The sequence below is a fragment of the Oculina patagonica genome, chromosome 13 (assembly GCF_052425735.1).
Source record: "Oculina patagonica isolate OP01 chromosome 13, crgOcupat, whole genome shotgun sequence".
Taxonomy (NCBI): domain Eukaryota; kingdom Metazoa; phylum Cnidaria; class Anthozoa; order Scleractinia; family Oculinidae; genus Oculina; species Oculina patagonica.
In genome coordinates this window covers 34,850,043-34,870,075 of record NC_135770.1, presented here as the reverse complement: position 1 = coordinate 34,870,075, position 20,033 = coordinate 34,850,043, and the positions used below count along the sequence as shown (strand labels likewise).

The 20,033-nt window shown below is 40.6% G+C and overlaps 1 protein-coding gene across 1 annotated transcript; it reads left to right on the top strand.

Annotated features, from left to right (window-relative positions):
* Positions 1-9,829: 9,829 nt before the first annotated feature.
* LOC144635249 (uncharacterized) lies at positions 9,830-19,488 on the top strand. The gene is made up of 7 exons (XM_078494348.1): positions 9,830-9,976; positions 10,105-10,213; positions 13,776-13,933; positions 15,653-15,716; positions 16,078-16,139; positions 17,731-18,071; positions 18,843-19,488. Exons 1-6 carry the CDS (start codon positions 9,830-9,832, stop codon positions 17,992-17,994), a joined length of 804 nt encoding a protein of 267 aa, XP_078350474.1. The 3' UTR covers positions 17,995-18,071; positions 18,843-19,488.
* The last annotated feature ends 545 nt before the right edge of the window (positions 19,489-20,033 follow it).

The window sequence follows — 20,033 nt, the reverse complement described above, 5'->3', positions numbered from 1 at the left end:
CACCTCTGTTCAACTCCGTTCACCTCTGTTCAACTCCGTTCACCTCTGTTCAACTCCGTTCAACTCCGTTCCCCTCTGTTCATCTCCGTTCACCTCTGTTCAACTCCGTTCACCTCTGTTCAACTCCGTTCACCTCTGTTTAACTCCGTTCACCTCTGTTCAACTCCGTTTTCTTCTGTTCAACTCCGTTCACCTCTGTTTAACTCCGTTCACCTCTGTTCATCTCCATTCACCTTTGTTAAACTCCGTTCACCTCTGTTTAACTCCGTTCTCCTCTGTTCAACTCTGTTCACCTCTGTTCAACTCCGTTCACCTCTGTTCAACTCCGTTCACCTCTGTTCAACTCCGTTCAACTCCGTTCCCCTCTGTTCATCTCCGTTCACCTCTGTTCAACTCCGTTCACCTCTGTTCAACTCCGTTCACCTCTGTTCAACTCCGTTCACCTCTGTTTAACTCCGTTCACCTCTGTTCAACTCCGTTTACCTCTGTTCAACTCCGTTCACCTCTGTTTAACTCCGTTCACCTCTGTTCATCTCCGTTAACCTCTGTTCAACTCCGTTCACCTCTGTTTAACTCCGTTCACCTCTGTTCAACTCCGTTCACCTCTGTTCAACTCCGTTCACCTCTGTTCAACTCTGTTCACCTCTGTTCAACTCCGTTCACCTCTGTTTAACTCCGTTCACCTCTGTTCAACTCCGTTCACCTCTGTTCAACTCCGTTCACCTCTGTTCAACTCCGTTCACCTCTGTTCAACTCCGTTCACCTCTGTTCAACTCCGTTCACCTCTGTTCAACTCCGTTCGCCTCTGTTTAACTCCGTTCACCTCTGTTTAACTCCGTTCTCCTCTGTTTAACTCCGTTTACCTCTGTTCAACTCCGTTCACCTCTGTTCAACTCCGTTCGCCTCTGTTTAACTCCGTTCACCTCTGTTCAACTCCGTTTACCTCTGTTCAACTCCGTTCACCTCTGTTCAACTCCGTTCGCCTCTGTTTAACTCCGTTCACCTCTGTCTTACTCCGTTCACCTCTGTTTAACTCCGTTCACCTCTGTTTAACTCCGTTCAACTCTGTCCAACTCCGTTCACCTCTGTTTAACTCCGTTCACCTCTGTCCAACTCCATTCACCTCTGTTTACCTCCGTTTACCTCAGTCCAACTCCGTTCACCTCTGTCCAACTCTGTTCAACTCCGTTACCTCTGTTCAACCCCGTTCAACCTCGTTCAGTTCAACTCCGTTTAACTCCCGTCCCGTTTAACTCCCAATTCTGTTGATCATTGACCTTTTCCGAGTGGCCCGCTCTTACAGGCGCCGTTTATGTTTGGTTCACTTTTCAGTTAATTTGCCACTGCATCCGTGCCCTTCATTTTCGATTCAAGACTTCATCCACAAGGTTTAGGGGTAACTATTAACTCCATTTAATGCTCAGCCTGCATTTAGGCAAGCCAGAGAATCGGCGTACTAATGGGACTCAGGACCTAATCCCCTGTAAGGCTAAAATGCAGTTATACAAGTCAGCTGTGCTACCATACCTCACTTATTGCCACCTAGTGTGACACATTTGTAGAGCTAGCGATGCACGTTAATTACTTGAACGACTACAGTTAAGGGGCTTGAGGGCCGTTTATAAGTACAAGCATGCTAAAATGCCAACTCTAGCAACATCTGTATTTTCATGTAGAAAGTTAAACATAGATTGTGTCCTAATCGCATCCTTAACCTTTTCAGCGATCAAACTTCCACATACAACCTGAGACATTTTTTATTTTTCTACTCCTAGATACAACACCGTTACTAATGAGAAGCACTCTCTGCGTAATTTAGGCTATGTTTATATGGGACCGGTTCCAAATGATACCGGTCCGCTTTTCGGACCGAATATAGGCCTTCTGTTTACACGTGACCGTTCTGGAACCGGTCAGGAACGGATTCAAAACTGGACCTGCTATTTTGCACGTCCAGTTAAGGATCCGTTCCGGACCGGTTCTAGAACGGGTCCCGTGTTAACATCTGGATCGATTCCAGACGGTTCCATGTAAACAGAAGCCGATCCGGTCCGGTCCGGTTTGGAACGGTTTCGTCCGGTCCCGTGAAAACGTAGCCTTAGGACCCAAACTATGAGGCAAATTGTCTACAGCTGAAAGATCAGCCAATACACTGAAGGCTGTTACAAATCGTATTCACAAAAGTGAGATTCGCAAATTAAAAAAAAAAACAATAACACTTTTTAAAAAAACATGTTTCTGCCTGACTTATGCCATCTTCAGTTTAATGAGAACATGTTTGAGATGAATGCAAAAAAAACCTGTTTCGGTGAAAACAGGCGCGCATTGTTGCAGTTTATGCTGCGCGCGCTAGTTTGAAATTAACAGTCGACTCACAGTCGCGTGATGGCGTATGAACTCGCTCAAGTAGCGTAGTTAACCGTTTTTAATTCAGTTGTTCGCCAACTCCGTGCTAACCAGTTTAAAGTTAATGCTCTTTATAAATTCTGACGCTGACTTATTTGAGCGTAATCAACGCTCATAATGTACTCAAGACGTTTCAACCGCGAATCTTCCGTCTTCTTCGGTTGTTAACTTGGCAGGAAAAGCAACGGCTTTTTTAACGGTTTCACATTTGTGCGCGCGCGCGAGTGACTAATACAAGAACACGCGAACTCAAGGTGATGTTACACGGGACAAATAGCAACAACGATTTTTCGCGCAACACCGCGTCAACTTTTCGTGGTATGTTAAAGTGGCTGAATACAGTTTTTACGTGGGCTACGCGCTACGATTTTCTGCTTGCTGCGCTACGATTTTCTGCTTGACGTCATTATTGCTCGCGCGGGCTAAAATGGCGCTAGCAACTCTCAACAGGAACGAAAAAGAGTTCCATCTGTTTTACCGTTTGTATACAAAAGAAAACTTCAAAAATACTTTCTTTCAGATAGGTCTTGAAACCTGGGACGGAAAACAAACGACAAAAAAGGTGGATAAAAAACCGACAGATAAGTTCTAATTCTGTCTTTCATTATCGCTCGGGACGCATGGCGTTATATTAGCGCGCGCTCGCACGCGCAATTTGATTTGCTTCGGAGGTCGTAAAAGCCAGATTTTGATCCAGATTTTCTCGAAAACCTACCGTACAACCTATTATGAAACTTTCACAATTAAATTTAAGGGGTGAACCACGTCCACGGACAAAATTTTGAAAAAATCCGTAAGACAGATTTTGAGCTAGGTAATGAACGTTTATTCGTTTGTCTCACGATAGAATCGCTTTGAGATGTTGATCGCGACGCTTTTTATGCACGTTGGTTCGCTGTGATTGGGCATTTCGATCCTCATTATTATTATTATTATTATTATTATTATTATTATTATTATTATTATTATTATTATTATTATTATTATTCTGACTAACAGATGATGTTCCCTCAGAGGTCCGCTTTGTAGTTGAACGGCTGTTATGCTTTCTGATCGTAGGTATCCATGCTTCAGGAATTTCAATTCCGCTATCTCTAGCTATTTTAAAAATCGGCAAAATATCACATTTTCCTATTTTGCGAAAAAACTGTCTTACAGATTTTTATATTATTTTGCATGAATGATAAATAAGAGCCAATTTCTTATTTCTGAAATTTTGAGGTAGGGTCGTACGGGTAGATTTTGAGAAAAACCCCGTTTAAACTACTAGTGCCAGTCCCCTCTTAAGCACTCGGCCGTTCATTTAAGCTGTTTCAGTTAGCATTTTTATTTTCCAAATATCGCATTAGATGGTTTTAGGATGTAACAAACAGTGATAAAAGAAAGACAAAACTTTTTTTGGATATTGTACAAGAGAGTTAAAGGTTGGATTGATTTGCCCTCTCAAAACTGTATTAAGCCACCTTAAACGAGACAACTTTTCGCGCAACATCGTACAAAATGTACTTGGCAACATGCATGTTACAGGAGACGATTTTCAGCGCAACGCCAACTTGCAACATTTCGCCCGCGCCTCCAGGCCATGTTGAACAGAATTCTGGGAGGTATTGCGCGAAAAATCGACGGCGACCCTGTTACACGAGTCAACTTTCTAAATATTCGTCATCTTGCGTTGTGAGTTTTTGACTAGGGTTCAAAAACTCCCAACGTGTTGCCGAGTCAAAAGTTGCGCAAAAAATCGTCCCCGGTTCCATGTTACACGGTTGATGTTTTTTCGCGCAACATTGTTGCGCGAAAAATCGTTGTTGCATGTTGTCCCGTGTAAGGGACTGGTCAATAAGTACAGGGGGGGGGGGGGGTGGGCCGGAGCAGAAAGGGGGTGGGTCATCAGTTTTTGAGCCCTCGAAAAGGGGTGGGTTATGTACTTTTAATCTACACGTAGGGGGTGGGTCATCTTATTTATTCACTAAAGTTCCAAGAAAAGTTGTATGCATCAGTATATAAAATTGATAAATTTCTCCATGTAAGCAGTTTTAAATGAATTTCTAGCCATTCCAAAAGGCCCAAATATAAAAATTTCCCGGGGGAGCATGCCCCTGACCCCCCTAGATGGCTTGTAATCATATCATCAGCTTTACCTGACTCTCTTCAACCTGCATAGATTCACGCTGGGCTTTAGGCCTTTTAATACCAATAAACTCTTTTCTCAAACAATTTGCAAATATGAATGATCGGCAGTGGTTGTATTTTATGTTATTAATTTCTGTATAAAAATATGAACTCTTCAATATAAATTGATTATGAATTAACATCAAATACTGATTCAGTTTTTTGCATATGTTTGTGTCTAAATTTCCCCATGGACTTTACACACAAATATGTGGAAGAGTTACAAAAGGCAAGTATAAGAAGTGATAAATTCATCCTTCTTTGGTGTGTCAAGAAATGGAAAAAGACATACATGGAACTGCAGTGTCCATGAGGGAAAATGTCTATGTAAGGAATTTCACTTTAAAAGCTGAAGTCAAATAAAAAATCTCCAACCCCTAACAGATGATAAAGAAATGATAGGTCCTTTGATTTTTTTTAGCAAAGGGGGTGGGTCATGTAATTTTCAACCCCCTGTCAAGGGTGGGTTAGTCAGTTTTGAGCCAGACGGAAGGGGTGGGTCACACATTTTTGAGCCACCACTTTTCCAATTGCTCCGGCCCACCCCCCCTGATACTTATTGACCAGTCCCTAACATCACCTTTATATACAGTCAGGGATGTCTATGTGTTCATTTCCCGAATTCTGGTCCCTCTGCGAATGCCACGCTTCCAGGAAAAGCCTCTTGTGGTAATCGCCTGACTTGTCCACCACCGCGGCATGATTGAAATCCATATCATGGCCAAACGTGTTCGCGTGTTGCGCGATCTTAGAATTTTTGTCGCAAACACGGTCTTCTCTCTGATGTTCCTTAACTCGAGTAGCTAACGCCCTGTCCGTTTGTCCATAATAGGTAAAACTGCAGTCAAGGCAGTTAACTCTGTAAACTACACATCTAAACTGGAATGTTGTGAGTTTGTCCTTCGGTCTGGGAAAGCGTGTGCGTAACGTGTTAAGTGGTTTTTAAGCCAACTTTGACCCCGTTGTTGACGTTACGCACACGCTTTCCCAGACCGAAGGAGTGTGTAGAACTAAGCGAAGAACTGTTTATCGCTTCAGTAGACTTGCATGGTGATTTGGAACAAATTTAGACCACTATTCGTAGTTCCCATATACATGTATCTAAAACTCGTGAGGATCAACTGAAATACAGTAAAAACCCGCGAGTAAGAACCTTTTTGTTTTTCAGATTAGCCTAAACAGGTTCTTACATAAAGGGTTATTAACACAAATTTAAGCAAATTAGGTTCTTAATTGGTTCTTGATTTCTGAGGAAACAAATTCAATGTTGTTAAATAGAGATTTTAGTGGTATTCGGCCTTAGTTTCGTGTATAAAAATTGCATTACATTGCATCTGGGGTAATGAGGCTTCTAGATTACGTATCTCCAAAGAGGATCCAGAATGTTGACTTATCATATTTTTCCAAAAGTAAACATATTTAATCAATTTTAGAAAATAAGAACCTGTTTTCAAATTTTAGGCTAAATAGGTTCTTATAAAAATGGCATCTAATTTACAAAATTTTAGCCTGACAGGTTCTTAAATGTTAGGTTCTTACTCGCGGGTTTTTACTGTATCACAACGATGGCTTATAACTATAGAAGAACTCAAAAGAAACACAGAAATGCCAAAAAAGGGCACGGATGGGCAAAATTCAAGAAGATTAAAACAGATTGTGTTCGGGTAACTTGAAAAACGTCGGCCCGACATTTTTCAAGTTTATCTCAATTTGTATGAAAGTGCTTTTTACAATGCTCGAAAATCATTTTAATTGTTTTGTGGCCTTAATTTTGCAAAAAGACCTTTGCTCTGCCAATTTAAAGTTTAAAGCTCTTAATTAAAGAAAATAAATAAAATTACCTAAAATATCAGACCTAGCATTCAAAAAAGCAACAGATCACAGGCGTACCAAACTTAGGATTCGAGAAATCGTTCGAATGAATGATTTAAGTAGCTTTATAAGACTTTGCATGGAGTTGAAAATAACGTGGACCAAAAACGATCGACCAAATGAAATTTTACCTTCTCTTCAATACGTGAGTTTGGGACGCTTGTGAAAAAAAAAGTTTTTAATTAAACTGAAATGCTCCATATGAGCATTAAAATAAAAGTTGTTCACAACAGCCGAGCTGCCGGAAGCGGTTGGTTCTGCTGGCGTGGTCCGTTGTTTTGCCTCGAAGGGCACTCCCGCCTGTAGTGCCCTTATCCACGGCACTTTTGGCATTTATGTATTATTTCTTTGACAGACGTGCATTGAGCACTACTGAGCCCAATGCCTTTACATTTGTCACAGCGCTTCTCTGTTAAAGAGAAGGGAAGAAACAAGGGATCAGCATTCGTTTATACCATGGGTTTCTGTTTTTACGAAAAGTGCTATATATCACTTACGCTTGAGATTTAAATGCTTTCGAAGGTCATGCCTTCTTCTTCTTCTTTGCTCTTGCAATTGCCTTCTTTCTGCTCGCCTTTTTTCCTCTCTCTCTTTAATCAGATGCCTTCGCCATCTTTCAGCTAGTACCTCATCCGTCTCCCTCCTCAACCTTTCCGCAAACTCGTCTCTCCTAGCCATATCTCTACTTTTTCTTTCCTCTTTCTCTTTTCTCGACCTCTCTCTTTCCCTTTCTTCATCGCTAACGGAGTTAAACAGAGGTGAACGGAGTTAAACAGAGGCGAACGGAGTTAAACAGAGGTGAACGGAGTCAAACAGAGGTGAACGGAGTTAAACAGAGGCGAACGGAGTTGAACAGAGGTGAACGGAGTTAAACAGAGGCGAACGGAGTAAAACATAGGCAAACGGAGTTAAACAGAGGTGAACGGAGTTAAACAGAGGTGAACGGAGTCAAACAGAGGTGAACGGAGTTAAACAGAGGCGAACGGAGTTGAACAGAGGTGAACGGAGTTAAACAGAGGCGAACGGAGTTAAACATAGGCAAACGGAGTTAAACAGAGATGAACGGAGTTAAAGAGAGGTGAAAGGAGTTAAACAGAGGTGAACGGAGTTAAACAGAGGTGAACGGAGTTAAACAGAGGTGAACGGAGTTAAACAGAGGTGAACGGAGTCAAACAGAGGTGAACGGAGTTAAACAGAGGCGAACGGAGTTAAACAGAGGCGAACGGAGTTAAACAGAGGTGAGCGGAGTTAAACAGAGGCGAACGGAGTTAAACAGAGGCAAACGGAGTTAAACAGAGGTGAGCGGAGTTAAACAGAGGCGAACGGAGTTAAACGGAGGCGAACGGAGTTAAACAGAGCTGAACGGAGTTGAACAGAGTTGAACAGAGGTGAACGGAGTAAGACAGAGGTGAACGGAGTTAAACGGAGTTGAACAGAGGTGAACGGAGTAAGACAGAGGTGAACGGAGTAAAACAAAGGTGAACGGAGTTAAACAGAGATGAACGGAGTTAAACAGAGGTGAACGGAGTTAAACGGAGTCGAACAGAGATGAACTGAGATGAACAGAGGTGAACGGAGTTAAACAGAGGCGAACGGAGTTAAACAGAGGCGAACGGAGTTAAACAGAGGTGAACGGAGTTAAACAGAGGCGAACGGAGTTAAACAGAGGCAAACGGAGTTAAACAGAGGTGAACGGAGTTAAACATAGGCGAACGGAGTTAAACAGAGGCGAACGGAGTTAAACAGAGGCGAACGGAGTTAAACAGAGGTGAACGGAGTTAAACAGAGGTGAACGGAGTTAAACAGAGGTGAACGGAGTTGAACAGAGTTCAACGGAGTAAGTCAGAGGTGAACGGAGTAAAACAAAGGTGAACGGAGTTAAACGGAGTTGAACAGAGGTGAACGGAGTAAGACAGAGGTGAACGGAGTAAGACAGAGGTGAACGGAGTTAAACGGAGTTGAACAGAGGTGAACGGAGTAAGACAGAGGTGAACGGAGTAAGACAGAGGTGAACGGAGTAAAACAGAGGTGAACGGAGTTAAACAGAGATGAACGGAGTTAAACAGAGGTGAACGGAGTTAAACGGAGTCGAACAGAGATGAACTGAGATGAACAGAGGTGAACGGAGTTGAACGGAGTAAGACAGAGGTGAACGGAGTAAGACAGAGGTGAACGGAGTTAAACGGAGTTGAACAGAGGTGAACGGAGTAAGACAGAGGTGAACGGAGTAAAACAAAGGTGAACGGAGTTAAACAGAGGTGAACGGAGTTAAACGGAGTCGAACAGAGATGAACTGAGATGAACAGAGGTGAACGGAGTTAAACAGAGGCGAACGGAGTTAAACAGAAGCGAACGGAGTTAAACAGAGGTGAACGGAGTTAAACAGAGGCGAACGGAGTTAAACAGAGGCAAACGGAGTTAAACAGAGGTGAACGGAGTAAGACAGAGGTGAACGGAGTAAAACAGAGGTGAACGGAGTTAAACAGAGATGAACGGAGTTAAACAGAGGTGAACGGAGTTAAACGGAGTCGAACAGAGATGAACTGAGATGAACAGAGGTGAACGGAGTTGAACGGAGTAAGACAGAGGTGAACGGAGTAAGACAGAGGTGAACGGAGTTAAACGGAGTTGAACAGAGGTGAACGGAGTAAGACAGAGGTGAACGGAGTAAAACAAAGGTGAACGGAGTTAAACAGAGGCAAACGGAGTTAAACAGAGGCGAACGGAGTTAAACAGAGGTGAACGGAGTTAAACAGAGGCAAACGGAGTTAAACAGAGGCGAACGGAGTTAAACAGAGGTGAACGGAGTTGAACAGAGTTGAACGGAGTAAGACAGAGGTGAACGGAGTAAAACAAAGGTGAACGGAGTTAAACGGAGTTGAACAGAGGTGAACGGAGTAAGACAGAGGTGAACGGAGTAAGACAGAGGTGAACGGAGTTAAACGGAGTTGAACAGAGGTGAATGGAGTAAGACAGAGGCGAACGGAGTAAGACAGAGGTGAACGGAATAAAACAGAGGTGAACGGAGTTAAACAGAGATGAACGGAGTTAAACAGAGGTGAACGGAGTCGAACAGAGATGAACTGAGATGAACAGAGGTGAACGGAGTTGAACGGAGTAAGACAGAGGTGAACGGAGTTAAACAGAGGGGAACGGAGTTAAACAGAGGGGAACGGAGTTGAACAGAGGTGAATGTAGTTAAACAAAGGTGAACGGAGTAAAACAGAAGTGGAACAGGACCGAACAGAGACAAAGTGGTATAGAATACGTATGGAACATGAAGTAGTAGTTTCTCGACGACTATATGGCATAGAATACGAATTTTACATGAAGTAATTGGTAAGGCGACTATATGGCATTCACCCATGAAGTACATACCAAAATGGCGGACGAGGGAAGAGTTTCTGTGAACAGCAAACAAACGGTGTTGAGAATTCACGAGAAACTTAAAAAGGAGGTGCACCAAATAGCCGAGAAAAAGTCTTGGACGGCAAAACAAAAGGATGAATTCGAGGAGAAGCTCCTTGAGGTAGAACAACTATCGGAATTTTATGTTTTTTCTTGCAGTTCACAGTGTATGGGAATGCATCCATCTACATTCATTATTTTAAAGTGTACAGTAGCTCTGATCGCTTTACTTGTTTGTGTATGTTCAAGCTTTACAAAGATTCTGTAGAGGAGACCATCAAGGAAAACGTAGCTATCGGGGGACAAGAGTGGGAGAGCATAAGCCAAGCAGAAGCAAGCAGTTCTGCAGTTCAGGAAGGTAATGTCAAAGTCTAAGAGCCTGGCTGTCACACGAATAACATAACAACATAAAGACATAAAAAATATCTGATTGTCTTTTGCTTATGTCATTACGTTTATATAAGCTGTTGCTATGTTGTTCGTTCACACTGATAACTCAAAACAGTGTTTCATTAAGTTTGCATGACGACCTTGGTAGCCTGCGAATACAGCCGCCTCTCATTCGCTCCCGCTACGAAGAGTGAAACGCGAAGAGAGAGTCTGCGATTCGCGGCCAGAAATTCCATACTGATGACGTTAACAACTAATTAGATTTCTGCACACCACACGCATTTGGTCTTGCATAATTATATTTTCGTTTTCAGCCGCTCATTACTTGCTTGATCACAAACACTTTCAATGCAGTCAAGGACATGTTTACGGTTCACTTACACAGGACAACTTCATCGCGAAAATTAGGAATCCCTATACGAGTTTCACATTAGTAAGATTTGGAAAAATAAGCTGTCAAATGTGACCTTGCACGGGAAAACGTACTTTAACGATAATTCGTTAAACGGGCAAAAACTAACGTCTAACGAACGAGTAACTAACGACTTTTCACAACGCTCTAACGACTTTGTTAACGAGTTGAACGCTCAAGCAAAAATATCTAACGACTTGCGAGAACATTCTAACGAAGTGCCAAACGACTTGTTAAAACGACTCTAACGAGCGGACTAACGAATTGGCTAAACGACATAAACAACTAAAACGTTCAAGCTATCGACTGGCTTACTAAGCTAAAACGTTTGATTAAAACATCCACCTTGTGAACTCATTCTAAAAGATGAAAATATTTGCCAAGTAAGCTTAAAATCATAAGTTATCATTTCGCGCCGAGATCGAGAAGGCATTACGACTGAAACAGTCATGTGCTTTGAGCAAAAAATTGGACGAGAAATGATACACAGCTAGTCTAAGAACTAGTCTAGCTTATTAAAAGGGCGCCAAAACATTTCCAAATGATAAAATCTTTATTACTTACCGAAAATTCCAAGTTCATAATGGTATAAAACAGTGCGTTCGCAAAACATTCACGGAAAGATCTCGCTGACATCGAAAGCAGAATTCGCTGCAGGTGTAAAATAACTGTCGCATATTTTCGACTCTTCGACCACATCAGATTAAAGACGAGCATTGCGACGACGTTTCTTTAGTGTTTTTCTTCTTAACTTTAAGAAGAAACCGAGTTGGAGTTAGCTCGGTCCCGCCGAATCAGGACAAACATAACCTGCGATCAGGCGATCTTCGGACAAAACATGTAGCACGTGTGTAATGTCACGCGTACGAATCGTTTGTGTTATGACTTAGGATGCAAATATTAAACCTTAAAGTTCAATCTTTCATTTAGTTTTCTTTAGAAAAACGCAGTTAGATGTGTATGAAAGAATCTAAATCGGATACTTGCGTGCGGCGTTGTGTTACATTTATTTACGATGGAGTTTATTCGAAAGGTTTCAAATTACTTTTGACATATGCAAATTTTGCCAACTTTTAGACTCCTTTAGCTGCGCCGCTTTAAAAAAGCAAAATTTGTATATCTCCTCTAAAGCTGTAATTATAATTGACGCCATTATCTGTGCTATAAATGAAGACAAGTTTCATTCACGAAGAATTTAGGTTTTAAGAATTTTATGCCAAATTCACAAAAAAATAAAACAAGTTCATCATTTCAAGCTAGACGCGATGGCGCGACCCAAGTCTGCCTTTCAATTTAATATTCACGGAAGGCTTTACGGCTCCGATGTTTTACATGTGGAATGTTTCGTTTGCCGACTACAGAATTTTTACAACTCAAATTTAAGAACCGGTTTTATTTACGGAAACTCTTGTCTGAATTTCAGTAGCGACCAGAAAGAGACGTCTGAAATTCACGCTTCTGAAACTTGCTAGCCTGCGCCGCCGACGAAACTAAATCCTGCGACGCAGGCTAAAACTTGCTTGCGTCTGAAATAATCATAACGTGCACTTGCAGTAGGATTATACTTTCAAGTGATTCGGGTGAGCAGAAGTTTTCAATTCGGTTTCGGTTTCTACCAATTTCATTCTTTTACAACTCGTCATTCACCGTCTTTCTCGGACGGTTTTTGTCAATACTTGTAAACGGAATATCAGTCTCCGCGAATTTATCGCACCGTTGAACGGAGATTCTAACGATTTTTACTAACGATTTGAACGACCTTTCTTGATACATCTAACGACGTGCATGATCTTTTTTAACGATTTTTCTAACGCTTCTAACGACAAAGAAAATTTTTCTAACGACCATTCTAACGCTTCTAACGATTTTCTCAGTTGTTCTAACGGTAATCTAACGACTAACAAACGATTTAAGTCGTTAAACGAAAAAGCGTTAAAGTACGTTTTCCCGTGCAAGGTCACAAATCAATAAATGACATTGTTTTGGAACATGAGCGCCACTCTCAGAGGTGTTGGGCCATAACAATTCTTCCGAGTTAGTTTCTTCTTTCCCTGCTGTTCGTCAAGTTCTGTCTTTCTGTAACATTATAACTAGCATTTATTCTTCGGTCGAGGGTCGTTAAGGACGGTTCAGGTTTATCTGTTGCTTGTTTGTTTTGCCGGCTGCCTTTTGTAATATGTCAACAATAAAAGTTTGGTGTCAAAATTGATCTATTTTTAACGATCGCAGTGGCGCTTCCTTTCTGTACATCTTTGAGGTCGTTCATCTGGTTATAAAGCAGTTTCTTTTTGTTTCCCAAATATATATGAATTATAGAAATTCCAAGGTATAGCTTCAGCGTAGTTTCACGATCCTTCCCCAACTTTTAGTCCGCAATAACGTCCGGTTTTTTACCGTTCGTGTAATGAAGTGTTATATTTTGCATACATTATGTAAATTAACTAGCTGACCAATCAGCGCTCCTGTCCGGATTCTGGACAGATTTACGTCATCAGTATGGAATTTCTGGCCGCGAATCGCAGACGTCTCTCTTTGCGTTTCGCACGTAGTAGCGGGAGCGAATGAGAGGCGGCTGTATTCGCAGGCTACGACTTTGGCTTTATGTTTAAGGTCTTTTACCCCCCCCTCCCCTACATTTGAGGTCTTTTACTCCCCTTCTGATCTTTTTTTTTTATTTAATGTCTTGCAGTGGTGGGAGCATGCCTTCCTTTGCAAGGTCCCCCACAATGTAGATGTAGATGTTGTTATGTGGCAAGTGTTATAAAGATGTTGACATTAGGTTATGTGAAGCCATACTTCCCCCTCCCCAAGGAAATACAGGGTTGGGCATGGCTACACGTAGGCTGTGCTAGTGACCCCAGGCTGCATTCTTAGTAGGATTTCAAAAATTGTGCTGCGTACTAGCGTACGATCGCAGTCAGAACCTTTTAACTGGTGTACAGATGACTTATTTTAGGTATCAATAATAAAGGACCTTGGCGTAGACCTATCTTGGCGTATCTTCAGCGTGACGTTTGTACGGAATGCACCCTGGTAGTGACCAGGCCTCACTAGAAAACATTATTCCATGCTATGCCCAGGACAGTAACTTAAGTACATTTGTATCAACAATTTTCAGAGATGGAACCCCTCAATAGAGACAGACTTGCACAAGTATTTGCAATATGTTCTGATTTGGAGGATTTGATCAGAGATACAGCAGGAAAACGTAAAAAGTATCCTCAGCAGATAGAAGAAGGAGTAAATAGAATTCTTCAGAGACGTAAGGAGATGCTGGTTAGTAAACTATTTATTGACTTATTGACTATTTAGTGTATAATAATAATATATTCACCTCTACTGTTTACTAGAGATCTGTTTGTTTTTTACTACTTCACCTTCACCTATCATCCTATTGCCTCGCGACACATAGGGCCTTCACAGAGCTTTTCCACCCTTCCCGATTGCCTGTGGTTGCTGCGGTGCGCACTTCTTCCCATAAGCTCCAACCTGCTTCTTGCCTTTCTTCCTCCACTGTACGTACGTTTCCAAGTGGTTTTTGGCCTTCCCAGGGTCCGAAATTAACTTTTTTCTATTGGCGCCAACTGGCGACTAAACCAAAATTTTTGGTCGCCAGATGGAAATTTCTGGTCGCCAATTTTTTTTTTAAGAAACAGAACAAAAAGAACGCGTTTGGGGCCGCAATGGCAATTTTCCAGCTAACGAATAAGATTAAATACAAAGGCACTGATTATTTATACACCTACCACTGAAAAACCATGACAAACGAATTGAAAGCCGGCCATATACGCAGTTTCGTGCCAAATGTTTCAAGTCAACTTTATACCTTCTCTTGTTTCTACCTTTTGGAGAACAAATGTACCTGACTGAAAAACTGCCGCTTAGTTCTTTGCTCTATGTTCAAAACAATCTTTCCTTTCGCGTTCGATGTCATCAGGAATCAAACCAGTGCCGAAATCATCTTTTGACCACTTTGACAGATCTACATTTCCACCTTTTGATGCCCAGAGAATATCTAAATCTTCAACTAATTTCTTTGCGGATGTTCCGTCTCCACTTTGTAATAAATTACAGAAAGATTTCAGAACATCTTTGGACACCACATCGCCTGAATAAATATTCATGGCGAAAGAACGCACGTGGCCTGTGCGCCCGCAATACCTATGTTATGGGAAACCGCTGAATAAACATGGCGGCGAAGCTTCGCACTGATCGTAGCTGTGAAACGTTGTGGCAGATTTATAATAACAGGGAAATCGGTTTTATAATTCAAAAGCAATGGAAAGGTAAGTGACCAATTGGCTGGCGGCTCTGAATTTTATTTGTAATCGATTTGGCTGAAAATCAAAGTTATTATTTGTATTATTATCGTGGCCTGAAATAGTTAATCGCCAGCTGGCGACCAGTTATGAAATTCTGGTCGCCAGCTCTCAATATTTAGTCGCATTGGCGACCAGGAAGGCGCAATTTCGGACCCTGCTTCCCCTTCTCTTTTTACCTTCTGGTGCCCAGCTCATAGCAACATTGCAATCATCATTTCAATCAATCCTAAGAATATGGCCAATCATTTTCCACCTATGAGACATCAATTCCTCACTCACTGGTTTCATGCCTGCTCTTTCCAGTAGTTCTTTGGTACTGACACGGTCTTGCCATCTGATTCAAAGGATTTTACGTACATGTAGGCACCTATTATGGAACATATCCACTGCTTTTTCATCTCCCTTGTTCATCTACTACTAATTTTCTAGTTTTAGTATGGCACTATGTCAGTAGGTTTTTTCTAGGTTTATAGACATAAATACCAATGACATTGTACATACCAGTAGAATAGTTTTCTCAAAGAAAGGTGTAATACAAAATCCAAGAAAAAAAACTTGCCAAAAAAGTCAGTTATTCTGCATTCAGGTTTTCAGTACTTGTCTGTAAACAAGGTCCTATTTCATAGGTTGAGTAAAGCATTACACTCTTGTAATTATTATTTTTTTTGCACAGGAAAAGTACCAGCCTGTAATAAAAAGTGACTCATCTTTGAGTGGTTCAGATGTTATAACTCCAGGTGAGATGGTATTCATCTTCTAGGCATCTGTTGTATTGCATATTTTTCCCTAACTTAGTACAAGACAGGGTGGGGTGGGGGGGGGGGAGTTCAGTTGAATCTTAATAACTTGCACCTTCAGCCTACTCCAACCTTTTCGGATTCCCCTCCAGATCGTTTTCTTTTTAATTTTACCCTTGATAGCTTGAACTCCTGATATCTCGAACTTTTTCCGATTTCCTTTGAAGGTTTGACTTATCGGGTTTCAACTGTACATGCTGCCATTAAATCTTCCATGACTGAGTACAGTGACACAAATAATTAACAATCTATTTGTGTTTTTTTTTTAACATTTCTATTGGGTGATCTGCATTTGTTGTAGATTTTGAAGAATGCATTCAAAGATTGCAAGCAGCATCTTCTGACCTTACTCAGCTATCTAAGGTATGTAGCAATAGCACTGTTCCTTATAACCCTTTCTTTAAAATTTTATTAAAACAGATTACTGAATTTATTAAAATTTTAAAGTATACTAGCAAGTATTGTTTCACATCAATGTACTGTCACTAGAATGGACAAATAATTATTATGAATATCTGTGTCAAACATAGTAATACAAAATGTACATTATAGTTCATGACGAAAAATCAAAGGAATAAGGGCACATTCTTTTGGGACTATTCCGAAATAGGAATACATCGAATAGACAGTGATGGTGTTCTTTTGGGACCTATTCGGTTTTCGGAATGAACGGATGACTATTCCATTCATTCTGCTCCTGATAGCAGAATGAACAGAATGATTGTGATATGGCTTACTCTGAATAAGCAGAATATGCGTTCCTTTGGGATAGTTTTGGCGGGAAGTCATACGCGGCTTGCTGTCCCAGGTCATTCTCAACTCATGCGTGAGCAAATACAATAGTTCTCCTCCACCAGTATTCCGTTTTTAGAATATGTGTTCTTTTGGGAATCGATATTCCGTGTATCCTATTATTCCGGAATGTGAATAGCCGGAATAGTCCCAAAAGAATGCGTAATGTCTTGACCTACCTTGGCTTTGATTTACTTGGCTGAAGTCGTCAATTTTCCACATAATTTGGTGATAATTCACATAATGATACATGTACAGAATTTTTGTTCAAGTTTTATGATATAAATGAACATGCCTTTGACTTTGGTTTGTGCATATTATAATGATAAAAATTAATTTAGTGCCTGGAATCCAAAAAGCCTTATGTGCCACAAGGCACAAAGAAGCTAGGTAGGTAGGTAATCCAAAAAGCACCTAATCCAAATAAGCACATTAAGCACCTCCTTATGAGCTACCAATGAAAATTAATAGGCCATTTCCAAGTTACCCTTTGCCTCTGTTTCAAAACGAGTCTACGTGCAAAACCATTAAAATGAAAATGAGTTTGATTTGCATGAAAATGGACATGTTGGTGAAACTCATTTTCATTTGAATGGTTTTGCACGTGGACTCGTTTTGAAACAGAGGCAAAGAGTAATTCGGAAATGGCCTATTAATTTTCACTGGTAGCTCATAAGGAGGTGCTTAATGTGCTTATTTGGATTAGGTGCTTTTTGGATACCTCTTTAGTGCACAAACTACACACGATCATGGTTTAATGTGCCCTAATAGATTAAATTAACTCTAACTCTAAAATGCTAAGAAAAACTAAACAAAATCAAGCAAACTAACAAACAATCCAAAAAAAAAAGTGTCGCTCCAGAAAATATCCACACTTCCTCCACAGAAGATTTTTCAATTACTTTCCTTTAATAATTTTGGCTTTGAGACCCCCCAGGATGACCTTCCTTGGAGGGGGAGGGGGGAGGGGGGGAACAAATATTTTCTGGAACCCCACAATCATAAACCTGGTAGGGGGATGCCTATTGGAAGAGGGGTGCTAAATGGACTCATTATAGTACATAAAATGCCTCATGCACCACAATGAAATAAATCACCTAAATGCTCTTCAGTTAATCCATTCTTGACTTGTTTGACTGTTTTTACGTCTGTTTCCTTTCAGTCCTTTCCAGAACTTCACAGCAAAGCTGAACGTCTACAACAAGCCGTACAATCCCACAAGGCAATGCAGGAGTGCGAGACTGATGGTGTTTTATTTGCGACAGACAATAACAATCAGAGTTCAGACTCATCACTTTCAGAACCTTCAGCATCACATGAAGACCAATCTCCTGAAAGTTTAAAATTAGTGAATTTTCTGTGGTGGGGAAGAGAAAAACAGAAATCGCTTCCTCCTGTGAGATTCGATGCTTCTAAAAATACTTAACTGATGAATTTGCCAGCCATGCCTTAGCTGGATTTTATTTATTAGTAATGTTATCATAGAATAGATTATTTTTCACACTCAGGCCCGGTTCAAATGTCGAACTTCTCATGTACCCGAACTTAATACCTATTTGGGTCGACCCAAATAATTAAGTTCGGCCGGTTGATTCAAACGACGAACTGTTCATGTGCCGAACTCATTCTGCGAACAGAGGAAAACAATGACTTCTCCAGTTGCACACTTACTGCAACAAATAAGAACACTGTTTAATGGATGAGCATATCACTTTGTGGTTTGAAATGAAATACAAACAGCAGTTTTTAAAGTACAGTCGCCAGGCTGGCCAGTCTTCGGTTAAATTTCTTCAGTATCAATCAATTCGGTAAATTTAACTGCTACCTTTAGCTTCTAGTCTTGTTTTAGTTTCCTTTTATTAAGATGATATATTTAAAAGCAAAAGTCGAAACAGGATGCGAATGCAATCCGATAATACAGGGTTTGAACGTTCGAAATCACGCAATCTTGATTATTTACCGATCCGAGCATTTGGTCGCGCCTAAATGTTATGCATGACCGCTTCCATGGCAGCTCACTCGCCAATCAAAAACCTTCTTATATTTACAAATGTATTAACGTAATTTATGCATTAGGTTCGGTACATGAAAAGTTCGACGTTTGAATCGGAGTCGCTCCACAGTCGATCTGACCGAGTGGCCATGTCGAACTTAATTCTTGGGTCGACCCAAATTACATCCATCGAACTTAATTGATTCAAACGTCGATCTCTTCATGTACTTTATTGAGGCTATTAGGTTTGGTACAGGAGAAGTTCGACGTTTGAACCGGGCCTCAATGTCTCAGTGTACAAGTAGAGTTCTAAAATGATCTGTAAGTTGTTTTAGAAGTTATCTTTTAGAAGAGCTCTACCCAAAGTAAAAAGTAACTTAGCAAAGTATACAAAAGTAGTTTAGAGTGATCTTTTAAATTTTGATAAAAAAAATGCCATTTATTTTTCGTCAAGTATTCAATACCTGGCATTGTGATTTTTTTATTTGTTTTGTACTACATGTGTAATATAACCAAAGAATTTTTAACACAAGTAGATAAATAGAATCGTGTAAATACTGTATGAACTTGGGCTGTCATTACCATCAGATGTTGTGTCAAGATAAAAACAATCGGACAAGGGAACAAGGGCCATTTAAAGGAAAAATGATTTTTGTCACTGATTTTGCTAAGGAATCTGTTGTATCATAGTGTGACAATTTGGAGTGTTCATACAATTTTCTGATTAGATCACAAGAATTGAAAACTATTTAAATTCTTCAATGAAGATTTGCCATGAATGGTCCTTGTTTCCTCCCACGCCTGACTGTTAAATTATGTGCCAAAAAAATTGAAGGATGAAAACAAGCCATGACTCCACTATTTGCGACATATTCAAAACACATTTGTGAAGAATAAATATTCACCAATGATCTGAATTTTGGTGCATTTCAAACTGTGCTAGTTTGCTTGCATCTCCTCAACCTGGGCTTGTTGCTGTATCATTTTATATTGAATTCATTAGCTGGGGAAAATTGCACAGAGAATGGGCAGTGAAAAAAAGCAAGGTTTTTTATTACGGTATTATTTTTTTTGGGGGGGGGAGGGGGAGGGTTCAACTAACCCCTCTTTGCTGTTCTTTGCTCGGCTCCCTAGCTACCAATTGCCTGGAACAGGCATTAATCCTGAAATTTCAGAATTTTTTCAATACACCACTTGTTTTCTGGCATTTTTTCTAACAAATATCTTGAATTGGTTATGATTGCCCCTTAAGAAACAGTCACATTTTCAAATAAGCCACTAGCAAAACTAAGTCTTCAATTCTATGGTTAACAATAGATGCAACTAATTTAACTGAGTTCCCACCCTAAGAAAATTTTCAGTAATAAAATAGTGGGTGAAAGGTCATGCATTCCGTGGACCCTCCCATGCTTGTGACAATGTTACTAAACAAAATGTACACAGTTATTACTTTAACCCAGTTGCACCTGGAG